The 16220-nt window shown below is 38.2% G+C and overlaps 1 protein-coding gene across 2 annotated transcripts in view; it reads left to right on the plus strand.

Annotated features, from left to right (window-relative positions):
- Window positions 1-16220, plus strand: part of LOC106532581 (calsyntenin-2) — a 119477-nt gene that overhangs the window by 13618 nt on the left and 89639 nt on the right. For both annotated transcript variants that reach the window (XM_014028678.1, XM_014028679.1), the window contains exon 2: window positions 431-553. In XM_014028678.1, coding sequence (XP_013884132.1) covers window positions 431-553 — 123 coding nt within the window. The remainder of the gene's footprint in view (window positions 1-430; window positions 554-16220) is intronic.

A 16220-nucleotide genomic window follows, 5' to 3' on the forward strand; every position in this document is an offset into this window, starting at 1 on the left:
ACACACACACACACACACACACACACACACACACACACACACACACACACACACACAGGTGAACTGAATTCACATCATGAACCTTGTTTTGACTTGGTTTTCATAAAGATTTCAGCAGTCAGCACAGTGGTTGTAGCTGATTAAATATGTGATGGTGCATTTGACGCTGCAGGGTTTGAATGATGAAAGAAACAAAAGAAAAAGTAGGGAGGGATACTGGGAAAATAACTCCGATGCTCACGGTGGAAGGGTTTCTCCAGTAAAAATGCTCATGCTGTGGGATACTGAATTTGTTTATTTCTGCCTGCATACTGAAGCTAAATTATTGATTTGTGAACAAATATACTGTCGTAGCTTATCGAAGATTTATTATCTTCTTCAATTTTTGACCTCTAAAAGTAGTTTTTTTCTTTGCTTTTTGTTTCTGCAGTGAATAAACACAAGCCCTGGATAGAGACATCGTATCATGGCGTGATCACTGAAAACACCGACGTAGTTCTGCTGGATCCTCCACTGGTTGCCCTGGATAAAGATGCCCCCATCCCCTACGCAGGTAAGGTACATCTCAACTTTAACAGCTGTCAAGTTGAGCAGGATCAAAGCCAGGGGTAAACATGGACTACCTTGTATCAAATGGAGGCAGTCATCAATGACTCAGGAGTTAACCCAGACAGAAAAGCAAAGCTGCCGGATGTACTTACACTTGAGACATAAACTGTATGAAGCTGTCATGTGATCTAACTGTGAATGAGCTTGAATCACGATTTCCTCTGCAGTCCGCTCTTATTTTTTCTGCTTTGAACTTGACACTTTGCTGTATTAATGTAATCTAATAACTCCCAGGGAGCATGCATCATACACAGGATTCCTATTTACTTAGAGTGCAGCGTAGCCTAAATAAGCCCCGTGGTATTTGAGGATGCAGAAGGAAAACCGGTCTAACCGGATTAGATTCTTCCCACTTTGTGACCATTCCAGCTCCTCCAAAGGGTGCCAGCTCTTGTGGGATGACGTTTGCCGGAGGCTGTTGGCCAGCCCAGCCATCTCTTCTCCTGCCAGGCTGCTAATGTGGCCAAGGCTCTAACAGGGGGTTGAAGCCCACTCACAGAGACCCTCAAGCTGAGCTGGATGGATAGACGGATGGCTAGAGAGGTGGAGTGGTGTGTGCAAACTTGGATGTGCATACTTGCAAAATCGTTTTTTCACTGTTTGCCAATGTGTGTGTGTGTGTGTGTGTGTGTGTGTGTGTGTGTGTGTGATCCTATGCTGTGATGTGGCCAGCAGGGCTCACTGTAATGGCCACCCTACAGGGAGAAAGAAAAAAAATATGAGACAGTTGGGAGGGGGAGCTGGCTGACCAGCATTGTGCCCTCTGGCTCTCGATAGACTGATGGTCACGTGGAGAACACAAATGCATGCACATGCACAACACTTTTGAGTTTGAGAGCAATTCAAAAGTGAGAGCCCTGAGAGAAATTTCTCACTAAATAATTAATGCACAAGAGCAGCGGCATTACCTGTCTCTTGTCACACTCTCCCTCATTATTTCCAGTCATCTCAATTAGTTATCTTTCTCCATTCTCTTGTTTTCCTGTCATCAGCTATTTCCCTCATATTTCACCTCCCCCTTGTTTATATCTGAGCAACACTAACAAACCGACACACCACTGCAGCTGCCTCCTAATTGACTTTAGCTAATAAACTTCCTAACCTGACGCACACCACACCGTTATTCAGTTAAAGTGAGCCTGTGTCTCTTTTGTCAGTTTTCCTGGGTGGAGTGGCAGGACACTGAACAGGTAGTAGCTGAGCCTCATTATTTAATTAGGTCAGACACATTTTAATTACAGCAAGCCTTAAAATCTGACATTTAAAGCCTGACTGACAACACCTTTAGTGATGAAAATAATTTGTTTCCTGATAATCTGGATTTTAAATAGCATCCCTACTAACGCTAAAGGCTATAAATGTTTTACTTTGGTGATGTTGGTAATACTTGACACTTGTCCCTATACAAAATAAACAATAAATTTCAATTTGATAACAATAAGACACTTATTCAAAATATTTTAGATTATTATATTGTTAAAATTAAAATGTTTTGGATAAATTTACGAAATTATTAAAATTAAAAGTGGTCTGCATTATGTATTCAGCCCCTTTCCTTTGATGCCCCCATCTTCAAGGCCATGCCACGCTAAAATTGAAATGCCAATTGAATTTGACCAAGTATGGCAGCGTGCAACACATAAAAACCAAACAAGAAGTGCTTGAATACATTTGCAACCTATTGTATCCATGAACCATTTTTATATTTATATAAATTAGGTTCCCAGCAACGTTAACTTGAAATAGACTTGCAGTTCAAACTCAGCTGGAAAAGCCAACTCAAGGGCACCATTGTTCTTTGTCTTCTACATCACTCTCAACCTGTCTAATAATCCCCAAAGACTGCTGAGAAAACTACATCAGTCACCACAGTCACTGGTGTGGAACAACAGAAAACGGAGCAGTGCTGTGTCTAAAAGCTGACTGAGATGGACAACAAGCATCATTGACTTTCCAAAGCAGCTCATAACTTTCAGAATTACCAAAGAATAATGCCAAGAAGACTGAAAGACGCCATGGCTTGAAAGACTTCTTGTTTTATTTATAGATTTTGCAGACAGTGACAATGTCCCTGTTTATTAGTAGGCAAGTGCCCAGTCAATGCAGTCAGGCTTTCATTTGAGTTGTTCCATTCCAGTCACTCCTGGACACAAAGGAATGTTAAAGTTTGTCATGAAAGAGTGAATAATGCCAGGTGTATACATTAGCTCTAGAAATCTAAAACCTGTATTGTATGGAAACAACCTCATTACTGCAACAACTGGAAAAAAGTAAAAGCTGAGCACTGAATCACATTTACTTTATATCTCCATTCAGAAGAACAGAGCTGATCTATAGTAGCAGTCACAAGTTTACAGTTCATGATCATGTGCATAAAAATCACATTTATTTTGGGCTTCTAATGATCTAATCTGAAGCATTCCTTTTCTAAAGTGAAATGATTATACATCACATAGCTTCAAGGATTTTTAAAACAAGAATTGTGTGCACACATTTGTTTTTTTGTGGAGATTTACTCTAATCTACACAGGGTCAAAATATTATTTATGAATATGTACATTTATCCATCTATATTTTTATTTGTGGTGCTAAAGGTTCAACAATGTCCTTTAATTTGATGCAGTCAAGTCCTTTATTTTATGTTTGTAATCATGACTGACTGCAGCTGGTTGTTTTTGTTTGTCGGAACCAAAAGTGATTGCCTGGCAGCACTGACTGAACAGACCAATTATTAGAACAATGGGAACATCCAAGACTCACCCACGATCATCCTTAAAAAAACCTTGATGACCAAGACAAGTCTGCCTTGAACTGGACACTGCTGAAACACCACTGTCCTAAAAATCACACTTTTGGCTCAACAGACAAACCAAATGCCTTCTGGAGAAAAGTTGTTGGGATAAAGTTTGAGCTATTTGGCCAAAATGACAAAAGCATGTTTAGAGGACTCAATGTTAGACTGTCCAATCTTTGAACACTGTACTGGATGTCAATCATGGTGGAGGTAGCATCATGTCATGGTGATGTTAAATGGACTACTTATGTAGTGTTTTTCTATCCAACCAGAATACTCAAAACACTTTATGCTACAATCTGTGTCCTCATTTACCCATTTACACACTCATTCATTCAGCACTCTACTAGGTCTCTCTACAAAGGTAATACAGATAAATCAATCTATAGAGACTAATCGGTACTTTTAAATCCCACTCATACACTTATGGGACACACATCAGAGGCAATGGGGGTTCAGGGGCACATCGACATTAGACCAAAGAGCTGTGGAATTGAACTACCAACTCTTGCATTAGGGGAACAACTCCTGTTACCACTCAGCCATAGTAGCCCATGGTGCATTGAGGATGATACATTGCACCAAGATGATGGACTGTTGAAGGAGTACTACCTTGAATTCTTTGACTTCACCGTAAAGCTGGCTCTTTTTTGTGGGTGTGAGATGAGCCAAATAAGCCAGATCACAGAAAAAAAGACAAAAATTGGATTTAACATTAAGATAAAGATCAGGTCTTTCCCACATAGCAAAACTGGTCTGGCCCAGTTCTGGCCCATATGTTCATACCTGAGCAGTAACGCTTGACCCAGATAATACAAAGAAGGATGGCCCTTTAATGGCCCAGTTGCAGTTTGCCAGAGGTTGTCCATGCATGGGCCAACACCACATAAACTAAACAACTGGGCCGATGGTGGTATTGACAGATTTGGACCATGTATTGTAGTTGTAGAATGACATCATACAAACAGTGCCATCTCGCCAAACCTGGTGCACATCTGGTTGAAAAACCACTTTCCATGCTGGAAATGCCAGTTTGACATCAGATTTGGTCCACACCTGTCTGCTTTGTGGGTTGAGACCAGAGAGATATATTTCAATTAGTTGTAATTGTCACAAAGACAACACTGATTACAGAAAAAAAAAACATTATTTGTCCTAAGAGAGTTACAAACAATTGGAGGATTAGTTTGTGTCTGCTAATTTGACTGGAAAGGGAGATACACTTATTCTTGTAAAAGTAGACCTCTTCCTTTTTTCATAGGTGACAGTAGAGATAATAAGTGTTGGTGTTCACCATTCATTAATCTTAAATAGACAGGGTTGGTGGTTTAATCTGAAGTGGTTTTATAGTGTGTGATAAATAAATAAAAAAAAACAGTGCATTTCATCTTACGGAAGTGACTGCTAATTGGAAATCTGTTTTAACATATAAAAATGTGAGTTTTCTAAAATTCATTTTTTGGCAGTTGTGAATAAGTGATTAAAGTGTCTTTTTGGTGACCATTCAAGTTCTTGGTTAGCGAGGTTAATGGGCAAAAGCTGTGCTAAGTGCTGTTATTTGGCACAGGTCAAACGCTTGTCACTAACTTCCAATTTTCTATTGCCATCATGCACAGCAGCACCGACAGCTATTCATTTTCTTGCAGTGAAACTTATTGTTAATGTGTCAATCCCTCACTTTCACTGGTCCCTGGAGCCCTGCGGCTTTTGCTTGGACAGCAAGCAAATGTCTCACCGGTGACCCACAAAACACTTACACTGCTCAATCACTGATGATGGCAGTTCGGAAAGGTTCACAACACCTCATATCCTAATGCTGCATACACATATTGTACATAATCAGTCAGCATAAATGGCACAATTTTTATTTAGTAATGTATTGAGTCTAACTTCACCACCTCCTTTTTCAGATGCTAAATAAGACAGGATTTCCTTTTTTGTGCCTAGCTGCTGTTTCTTACAACATACAAACTATTACTGTTTTTCGTGTTGTTTCTTTTTATGTCTGAACAAAAATCTTTATAAAAGTTTTAGTGTTTCTTCTTTCTCTTGTTAATTTAATATAAAATTATTAAACTCCATGCATCTCTGGTCTTCCCAAATCAGCTTTCCATTTAAAGCTATTGGCAATAATATTTTCTCTTACAATAAAGTGAAGTAAATTCAGATGGGTAAATACACAGCTTAACGTGCTATGATTAATTAGCCTCCAAATGAGTGATAGAGAAAGAGGTCTCCAGCTCATTATGAAAAGTACATCATTAGCATATTAGCAATGAACTTGATGCAGTGTGTAGCTGGAGACCTGTTCCGTGTTTATTAGTAAGAGCTGAATGAAATGGTTTGTTTTATAGTTGAAACAGATGGTGGAATTTGGAGCTTGGATAAAGGTATGGAAATTAATTCAAATGCTAAATGAATAGAGGTGATGGAGTCAGCCACTCAATGGGATGTAATGTGAAACGGTTGCTCTGAATTGCCTCAATGTTTTACAATGTATTACTTTGCCTCGAAATAATGAGAACTGTCTCAGACAGACTCATTTTTGATGGCCAGTGTTATATTAACTTAATTATTTAGATACAACGAAACCGTCAGTTGAATGTGACTTACTTTAGTATTTTTTTCTTCCAACACAGGCAGATCAATGCACATGTATACCACACTTTTTGTGCATGAAAGACAAAAAGTAGTACAACTAGACAATTATTTCTATTGCTAAATACATAACAACCAGTTAAAACAGTGTTAAAGTTTATATGAACATATATACTGTAGCACACGTCACATACATAGTTAAATATATAACAATAACAGTAATAGTAGCATTGATAGAGGTTGTTTTTTCCAAGAATACATATCAGATTTTGGAAGAGAGACTCAAGTTGTTGTAAGAGGAGAGAGATCTGGTATTTGTTTTCAAACCCCAGAGATGAAAAGAAATATGGAAGGTGGTGGCATGTTTGCCTCCTCAATAGGACCAGACTAGCTGTTCCACAAAGCTGTCCATCGGTTTCTGGGGGCAGACCACATTCAGCAAAATTGCATGCAGAGGCAGAGGAAGCCTGCGCTGTTCCTCATAAACAAACACTGGCAAAGCTCTGGCCAATCCCACGATGCACACTGCATAGTCTGCAAGACACAGTTCTGACTGGGGGCCATAAATAAAGCGCGCAGCATGCTGCATCCAAAATGCCAAAATCGGATTGGATTGTCGCAGTTTCATGATGGAAATTGCACCATTCTGTTTGCATTGTCAACATTTCAGCACCTTCTTGTCACAACCTGTGGGCTAAACTTTTTAACTCCCTCCACATAAGAACTTGTTGTTTGATTGGTCAGAAATTTGTGGGAGTGTATATCAAGCTATAATATCTGTGCCCTAAAGGGTTAATGTTCAGGGGAGGGAGGGGCTTGAGTGGAGAGAGAAGAGCCCTGCTGCCTGCAGCTGGTTGGGACAAAGAGGAGACAGAGGAGTGTTTTTTCTGTTAGTACAGCGAGTTACAGCTGCCCCATCCTGTTGCCTTTTTAAATGTATTGTTGAACTCTAAAGAGTTTTTAGATGACTATGACTTCTTTTTTGCACGCAGAAAGTCATATCGATAGCTTTTTAGCTTTACTAATTTAGCACATGCTCCGCAGGTCGACGTCCACTCTGAGTAAACAAACAAAGCTTTACCTGGCGGGGAGGCATGTAAAACCTGGTGGCCCGCCAGCCTTATAATGTGCTGTGGGAAACATATATTTTTTAAACTAACTACAAAGTTGCTGTTCTGTGTAATCTTCAGTATTCCCTTCATAATAAATCTGTCCATTAATCCTCCAGCTGCTCACTGGATCTGCATCCTATAAAAAAATAAAAATAAATAAATAAAAAATAAAATGAATCAGCTTATTTTAGTAAATTTGTGGCTCAATCTTTTTAAACTAACTACAAAGTTGCTGTTCAGTGTTATTTTTAATATTCCCTCAGTAATAAATCTCCAGCTGCTCACTGACATCTTCCGTATCAAACACACACACCCACAAACTGAATCAACTCATTGGTCGATTTTGTGGTTAACATACATGTCAAGTTGTATGGATTGTCTGTAATTTACACAGATTTTCAATCATTTTGCAGGCATACAAACATTTAGAGCAATCTCACAGATTTTTTTCAAGTTTTACAAATTTTTTTCAAAACCTCAGTTTCAAACTAACTTAACATGTCAGAGCAACACGTTCTCACTCCCGACTCGTTAATATGTTAACACTTGGTCAGGTACCCTCGGTGTCCAGTTTTGACGTGTCCGGTACCCCCCTCACATCAGTCATTGCTACATAGGGGTCTTTGGGTTGGGGGTCTGTGGTTAATATGCTGGATCAGAATTGATGGTTAATTTTAGGTACTGAGGTGGGGGATAGACTGTATATGGCTAATAGAAGTTCTCGTGCATTCTCTACACTTTCAAAAATGGTTAATATGAGAGATCAGGATTAATGGTTAACTTTAGGTACTGAGGTCAGGGGTAGGCTGTATGGCAGGGGTGTCAAGCTCATTTTCACCGAGGGCCACATGAGCGTTATGGTGTCCCTCGAAGGGCCACTTGTAATGAACTTTGATGTTTCATGTTTAACTTTGGCTAAACAAAGTTTTAACACATCCTCTTTTAAACACTGATAAGAACTAAGTGTATGACTGACTAAATCTGTAATAAATACAGAAGTATTATTTAAAAAAAAAGTTTTACTCACTGATGAGTTTCTAGTGAGCAGCTGCATTATGGCAGCTTTAGTTTATGTTTGATGGTGACTTTAAAGCAGCTTATTTTCAGACATTAGTACTGTGCTATCCAACTAAATTGTTCAGTTACTTCAAGCCAACAGCTCAGGGRCAGGATTTTTTTAATTTATTTTTATTTCATTTATTTTTATTTAATTAATTTTGTTGCATTTAACCATAAATTTAAAGTTTACCATTGATATAAGAAACAAATTTCATGTTAAGTTTAAAAAAATCTTTTATTTTTTTGGGAGGGCCACATGCGAGTCACCCGGGCCTTGTGTTTGACACATGTGCTGTATAGGGTTAACATAAGTTCGATTCAGGGTTTGGGATGGTTAGTTGTCATGCATGTCCTACTCTTTTCGAAAATGTGACAACATGCTCCTCCTCTGTCTCATGTCATTAAGAAGTGACGCGAGGGCGGTACCCGACGAGTCCAAAACTGGACGCAGACGGCGACCTGACCAAGCGTCAATATGTTGACGAGTCGGGAGTGAGAATGGGTTGGTCAGAGCCTTTAGAATGTTAAAAAAACAATAAATCATACCAAGCACTAAACTGGATTTCTGTATAAATTAGAAAACTAAAGTGCTTTCTTGTAGATATTAAATGAGCTGCATTTTAATTTTATGCAAGTCATTTCCAAAAATCTAATGAAAGTTGGAGCATTCTGTCCATTTTTGCCTTTAAAATTCCTTTTCATGTTTGAATGAAAATTTGTGAGCGCAAGGATCTGGTATAAAAATCATTTTAAATTGCAACAAGTGCTGCTGTCAGTTATAAAATCCCCCACTTCAGAGCTGTGATTAAAATGAAGCAGAATAAAATCACTTACAAAGAGATATTACGTTTAAAAAAATACTTTCCACAACAAGGCTTTAATCCATCTGTGGTTTAGTTTCCAGGCACAGCTTAGCTCCTCCTTCATCTTTCCTGTCTGTCTGCTTTTAGGTTGACCTGAAACGGGTCCTTCCTTTCTCTCTTCCATCCTTCCTGTGTGCTCACACTCCACTCTTATCTCGCTCAAATAATTTCCGCCTGTCGGATTTCATCTGGCTCCTGTGAATTCAGGAACTGGAGTGGCATTCTTTGCTGGAGGTGTTGCATCATTTTCTCACAAGTGACTGTTCTTTATATATTTATTTGTTTTATCTTGATTTTTTTTTTGTTTGTTTTCAAGAACACAGCCTAAATTAATAAGAGTTTTGACTTGTTTGTGAGGAGCAAACCTATAGGAATGACGACATGAAGCTTTAACCGCAAACTCTGTTAAGTCAGACTCAAGCACGGTCGGTTCAATGATGACACTTTTCATGCAAATTTGTTTCTCCAGACTTTTTGAGCTGATAAGCGCAGACAAGATAATGACGATCTTGCTTCTGGCTTTCAGAGTGCCTTATTCTTTGACTTCAAGACAATGCAACTATCACTCTGCCATTGTTCACATAGTCAATTATTAATGGAGTTCTGAATTGCAATCTGCTCTTTCAGTGATCCACACAGATGAGGGGAATAGTCTTTGTAATGAGTTGGATTTTTATGCTCGTAGCTTCTTTGTCTTTTGATAAGTTACTGAACGGGTGTGCTAGCTTCACAGCTACGTCTTTGTTCTTTCAAAAGACAGAAAAAAGAGAATAAAACGGAACCTGCTTTAGTTTCTTATGAATGTCATTAAGGCAGCATTCCAGCTGACAATTTCCTTTTTTCATTTAGAAGGCTGCTCGAAAGATTTATCAATATAGTTTAGTAGATTGACTTACTGATTTAATTCTGCTGCTTCAGAAAAAAAAACCCATATATAGTCCTGCATGCAAACAACAAACAAAAAAGGTCATCTGTTCCCTAGTCTCTGGTTTGCTTGTTTTTATTATGATGTAACACAAGTTTGTTTCTGTGTTTACTGCCAGAATTCTGTATTTTGGAGGAAATTTTTAACCAGACTGTTTTGCGTTTGGTCTCTGAGAAAATGTTCTTGTACACGAGCATTCAGTATGTCAGAATCCCCAGACCATTAAACCATGCGAGAGTGTAAGTCTGGATTAACAGTTTGAACGTAATTGGAGTTGTGGTAAGTCAGTGTTTTTCTTAAACCTGCCTTTAGATTCTAGATTCTCCGTGGCTACTTTAAATAGAAAGTAAAGTTAAAGCTTGCTGCTACAAGCAGCTAAGCTGAAGATGGAAACAGCTAGATATGAAAGTGTTGTGCAATTATTGGTGGCTTTTTCCAAGTCACTCACGCAGTAAATTAATGGACTTTGATTAAAAAGTCTCCTCAGAACCTGACATTTGAAGCTTTTTAAATCATTGATTTATCAGAAGTTTAGATAGCCAGATGCGTAAAGGTGGAAATGTTTCAACTTCAGAAACGCATGCATGTAGCCTAGTTTATAGAAGTGCCACCTCTACGTTTATTTACAGTTGTTGTGGAAACAATGGGCCTCATGCAAGAACCGTTCGTACGCACAGATTTGTTCTTAAATTGTGCGTACGAGTGATTTAGGAGAATTTGTGGCATTCACCAATGTTTTCGTATTCTAAGATTTTTTTCAGATGCGAACAAAATTTACGAGTGGTCCAGACCTGTCGTATATTTTACGAACAGTCAGTCTGCTTTTATCCAGATGGGTTTTCTTCATTAATAACTTTATATTTCATTAGTTTGAAGATAATTTGAGTTGAAAATAAATTACACTCCATAATTATGTTGACAATAGGCTATTCTGCTTGAATTAGAGTTATAATTTTAAATGTAATAATTTAGACTAACAATATAAATTGTCCGTTTGTCCGTTTTCCACCGCTTATCCGGGATCAGGTCTCGGTGGCAGCAGCAGACCCCGCGCTCTCCCCAGTGACACCTTCCAGCTCGTCCTGGGGACTCCGAGACATCCCCAGGCCAGAGGGGATATATGATCAAGTCCTGGATTTTCTCCAAAGTGCCAGATTTATTTTGAAAACATTTTAAAATGCTTATTTCAAACCCGCATCTGAGACCACCTGCGAGGGGGTGGGGGGTGGGGGGGGTACGGTGCGCAGCGCTGTGTCTTCTGAATAAATGAAAATGGTTTAACACAGTTGTTTATACTTTTAGCAGCTCTTTTTATTCCACAGCTGAGCTGCTAAAAATGACAGATTTTCTTTTCTGGATCTCTGACAGACGGACTTCAATCTCTGAACTCGTAAAGTTTTTCTTTTTTTAGTTTTCGCTGTCATTTTTCATGAATGAACACTTGTATCTGAGGCAGGAAACACAGCCTTATATGGTGTTTTTGGGGTGGTAATTATGCTAATTTCCTCTCGCGTGCACGAGCAGCTGGATACGAACAGGTGGAATTTACGCAGCTCATTCACGCACTTTTCCTGAAGATAGAAGAATTTGTTGAATCTGACGTGACATGTTCGTACGAACCCTTCGTACGAACAAAAGTAAGAGAAATTTAGGATAAGAATACGAACATGTTCTTGCATGAGGCCCATTCCACTAGGGCAGAGAGGCGGGAAATAAAGTGGAAACTGTGTGGTCTCGGTCTCAGATTATTATTTAAAGATGCATATGCAAGGAATGAGCAGAACTAAACAGACGTGATCAAAGCGTCTGTCAAGCTCACGCTGACTGGGAAACAGGAAACAGACAATATATAAACATCCTGCTAACACAATAAGAGCATCAGAGATATTCAGGAACCAATGAGATAGTTACAAGTAAAATAGTCCATGAGATGTGGACAAGGTTGCAGGCATACAGCATGTTAGGAGAACAGATTATTACACTGTGGCAGTTATCAAGAGATGCAGAACAGGACATGTCAAGGTAATATGCAGCTAGGGAGTCATAAGATATTCTTCCATTACAACAGTAAAAGTGGTGTCTAACGTTAATGGGGATTAGTTTTCTCTACCGTCTTTGTGCCTGACCGTTTTTTGTAACTTCTGTGTGTGTGCATTGCTCTGACCAAAGCAGCTGCAACACAACTTCACTCTGTGTATTTGGCGTTACTGCCAAAAGACAGCATGGCAACAATAACCATCTCTAACTCAAATTAAATTATTTATTTTCCCAGCATGTAGACATGATTTTTAATCATGCAGAGAGGAGAGTCACATGCGCTGTACATATTTACATATATTGGTATATTTTAGTAGAGATGTGTTAACGGGTAGTCTCGTGTGCTCAAGATGTATAATGTATAATGTAAAAAAAAAATGTATTGGATTCATGTGTATGCACAGGTTTGAATAGGACTGCATGAGCCTCCTGGAGCCCTTAGTTTACAACACTGATGAATCGTACTTTATTTCATTGAAACGGTTTGTCTCGTGCAGGCCCTGTACACATGATTGCTGAAATTTAATAACACTATAGCTTAACCAACAATCTAAAATAAATCCAAAAATCCCCTCAAACATTGGATGACCACCTCATTTTGATGTAAATTATCAGGCAGAATGTAGATGTTCTTTGCAGAGCTTATGCAAGGCATTCAGACATTCAGCAAAACAGCAGTGAGTAGGTCATGTAGGTCTTTGAGGACATAATTAGGGTTATCATCCATAGTAAGATCAATTTGTTATTATTATAATTTTTTTTTATTTTCAACAGTTTAATTACACATCACAAACAGAACAGCAGCTTGCTCTGGACAGAATATGCGTAACAAAGATGTGATTTAAAGTGTTCCAGAAGGACTCAAACTGTGAAATTTAAAATCATTTGATCTTAAAGTGGACATATGCTTTTGATTCCTAATTTTTCATATCTAAATTATTCTTTTGGGGTCTATCCACCTTATTCCTAGCCCCCATATGATGCCTTGTGTGAATTGTGGAGACAATTTCGGGCACGAACCACAACTGCCATTTCTTTTTGTATGAACAGTATGAGCTAACACAGTTTATCTGAGCATTGTGGATTTAACAATCTGGGAAATTCTAAAAGTTCAAACAGGACAGTATAAGTATACCTCTGCCTACTGCAATCCAGGGATGTGAGAATAACCTGAAGAACTGGCCATGGGCGACATATAGTAGCATATTTAGCTTCTTCAATGACTCAGTTGCTTTAGACAGTGAAGTGATTAACAACTAGAAAAGCTCTGAGGCGTATCAGTACCTACACAGTAACAAGGCCGATTGGGTTTTGTTAAAAGAAGTGGGACACTATCTTATTTACCTTGAAGCAGACATAGAGCCCAGCCAAAGCCACTCTGACTGAAATATTTGTCATTTGTTAACCCTGGCTGTTATGAAAATATTTATTTAACAAAGACAAAAACATGTGGTCCAAGAATGAAGGCACTCCGTGGAACGATCAGCTGCATTTTATTGCAACAACAGGAACACAGAGAACAACACAGAGAACAACATAGAGCCATCAGACTGTCCCCCTGCTCTCTGCTTCTCTTGAGGCAGTTGAGGCCTCTTATATACTGTTTAAAAAACACTATTATGTCATCTTAATAAAGCAAGATTTCATCATAAGGAAATGCTGGGTCAAGGGAGAACACAAATATAAACACAAGTGATGTCTAAGAATGATTGTTGTTAGCAAACCTTGTTCTGGCTATTATCGCTGATGAACAGCATGTCATGAAAACTTAGGTCATTAATGTAGGTCATAAATTACTGGCTTAAACCTAAAAGTATTATTTCCATCTAAAAATAATGAAAATCTGGTACACCAGGTATAATCTAAAATTTGAGTAAGATTTAAAAAGAAAACTGCCTCAGGGTTTATTCTTAAACACAATTGTGCGAATACAATATTTATGGTTTTATATTGACCATGCCATAAACTCTTTGCATTTTAATTGCAAAGAAACTCATAATACCAAATCCAAACTAATACCATAATGCGGTGCCTTTCACACATTTGGAATCATACCTAATATCCTCGTCACTCTATTTTTCAAATCTTCTGAGGATCTGGCGTCTCTTTTCTGGTGGTTTGTCGTATCCGAGCCACAAAGCTGGATGTGGGTTTTCCTTCTTTGGCCATTCTTAAACAAAGTGAAATGTGCAAACATGTCGTGTTTTTGTGGTCACTTCAGGTTCTGTTTGTCAGACACATTCTTACTCATTTGTAGGTAGGCGATGGAAATTATACCGCTTTTCACAGGGACAGTTTATCTTTTTTTTGTTTTGGGTCTGTGTTCAAATGTAAACAAACAAAAAAAGTTTTTACTGATAATCCAAATGCTAATTATTTTTAAATACATTGTGATCCATGTTCCGCCACCTTGATTTGCCAAAGCTTACTGCTTCTTCCGATGTTTCTGACAGGAAGTCATACACATAATCAGTGGTCTGATTCCTTCCTATTGTAACTCCACAAGCCCCTTTTTCACTCATGTTCTGAGGTACAGTACATTTAAGAGCAAATTGTTATGGTGCACTCTCTCTAAATGCAAATAAGGCACTCCAGATATCAATCTCAATGTGCCTCATGCAAGAACCGTTCGTACGCACAGATTTGTTCTTAAGTTGTGCGTACAAGTGATTTAGGAGAATTTGTGGCATTCACCAATGTTTTCGTATTCTAAGATTTTTTTCAGATACGAACAAAATTYACGAGTGGTCCAGACCTGTCGTATAWTTTACGAACAGTCAGTCTGCTTTTATCCAGATGGGTTTTCTTCACTAATATTTCATTAGTTTGAAGATAATTCGAGTTGAAAATAAATAACACTCCATAATTATGTTGACAATAGTTCAATATTAATATAAAGTTAATTGAAATTTGGAGACATTTTAAAATGTTTTTTTCCAGAAACACATCTGACACTTGCGACGGCCGGGGTGGGGTGTAGCGATGCGCGACTGCTTTTCTTCTGAATAAATGTCAAGTCTGTAACACTGTTGTTTACACTTAACTTAAAAATATTTGACCAAAGGAAAACCAGAGCAGGACTAGAGAGAGATGAATATGATACAGTATAGATTTTTATTTCTGTGACTGTATACGACCCACAGGAGAAACATCAGTAACAACAGTCATCATTTCATTCCTCGGCTTTAGCAGGTCCTAGTTTAATTCCACAGCTGACGCTGCTAAAAATGACATTTTCTTTTCTGGATCTCTGAGAGCAAGACTTCAATCTCCAAACTCGTAATGTTATTTTTTTTTACTTTGCGATGTCATTTATGAATGGACACTTCCTGATATGTGGGTCAGGAAACATAGCCTTATATGGTGTGGTAATTATGCTAATCACCTCTCCTCGTGCGAGAGCACCTGATACACATTCATCAGTTTACACTCCTCATTTACACACTTATCCTGAATATAGAAGAGTTTGTTGAATCTGACGTGGCATGTTTGTACGAACCCTTCGTACGAACAAAAGTAAGAGAAATTTAGGATAAGAATATGAACATGTTCTTGCATGAGGCCCAATGATCATTGTCCACTTCATCCCGCTCTGCCATTTTTGATAGCAAGGATACAATTACGTAGTGGCGCAAATTTTAATTTTTTTTTCACAAATTAATTAAAAGACGTCAACAGTGGAATACTTGTCCATCATAGGTGAATGATTTAAGTGTAAAGTGCTTTGGAGTTCAAAGGGACTTGATAATGTACTGTTTTATGTTCAAGCCATTTACCATCCAGCCTAACATGTTGGAGCCAGAGTCTGACGCAGAGTGAAAGGAAAATGAAGACAATAAAATTGTAGTCCTGAACTTATTTAACTATTATGTCACAAATTCTGATGGAAACATTCAGAAAATGCCATAGAAAATGGAGAAAACTAAAAAGAAATAAATAAATAAAAAAATGACCCCCAAAAGAAAATAGACATCTTTGCAGCGCTGGGGAAAAACTAAATTCAAATTTTACACTCCTCAAGTACACAACAAAATCCATTGAATGGCAAAAATGTGGATATATTTGCATATTTTCCCTTTAAAACATACACAACTTGGCACTTATTTTTTTCCTCATGGTATCTTTACCGAGTATTGGGGTATTTTGCACAAGTACTTGTAAAAATGTATTGGTATTGGAATACCATTAGTTGTTACCGGAAATTAACACAGATTGTGTAAAAC

This window comes from Austrofundulus limnaeus, unplaced genomic scaffold (assembly GCF_001266775.1).
Source record: "Austrofundulus limnaeus strain Quisiro unplaced genomic scaffold, Austrofundulus_limnaeus-1.0 Scaffold796, whole genome shotgun sequence".
Classification (NCBI taxonomy): Eukaryota; Metazoa; Chordata; class Actinopteri; order Cyprinodontiformes; family Rivulidae; genus Austrofundulus; species Austrofundulus limnaeus.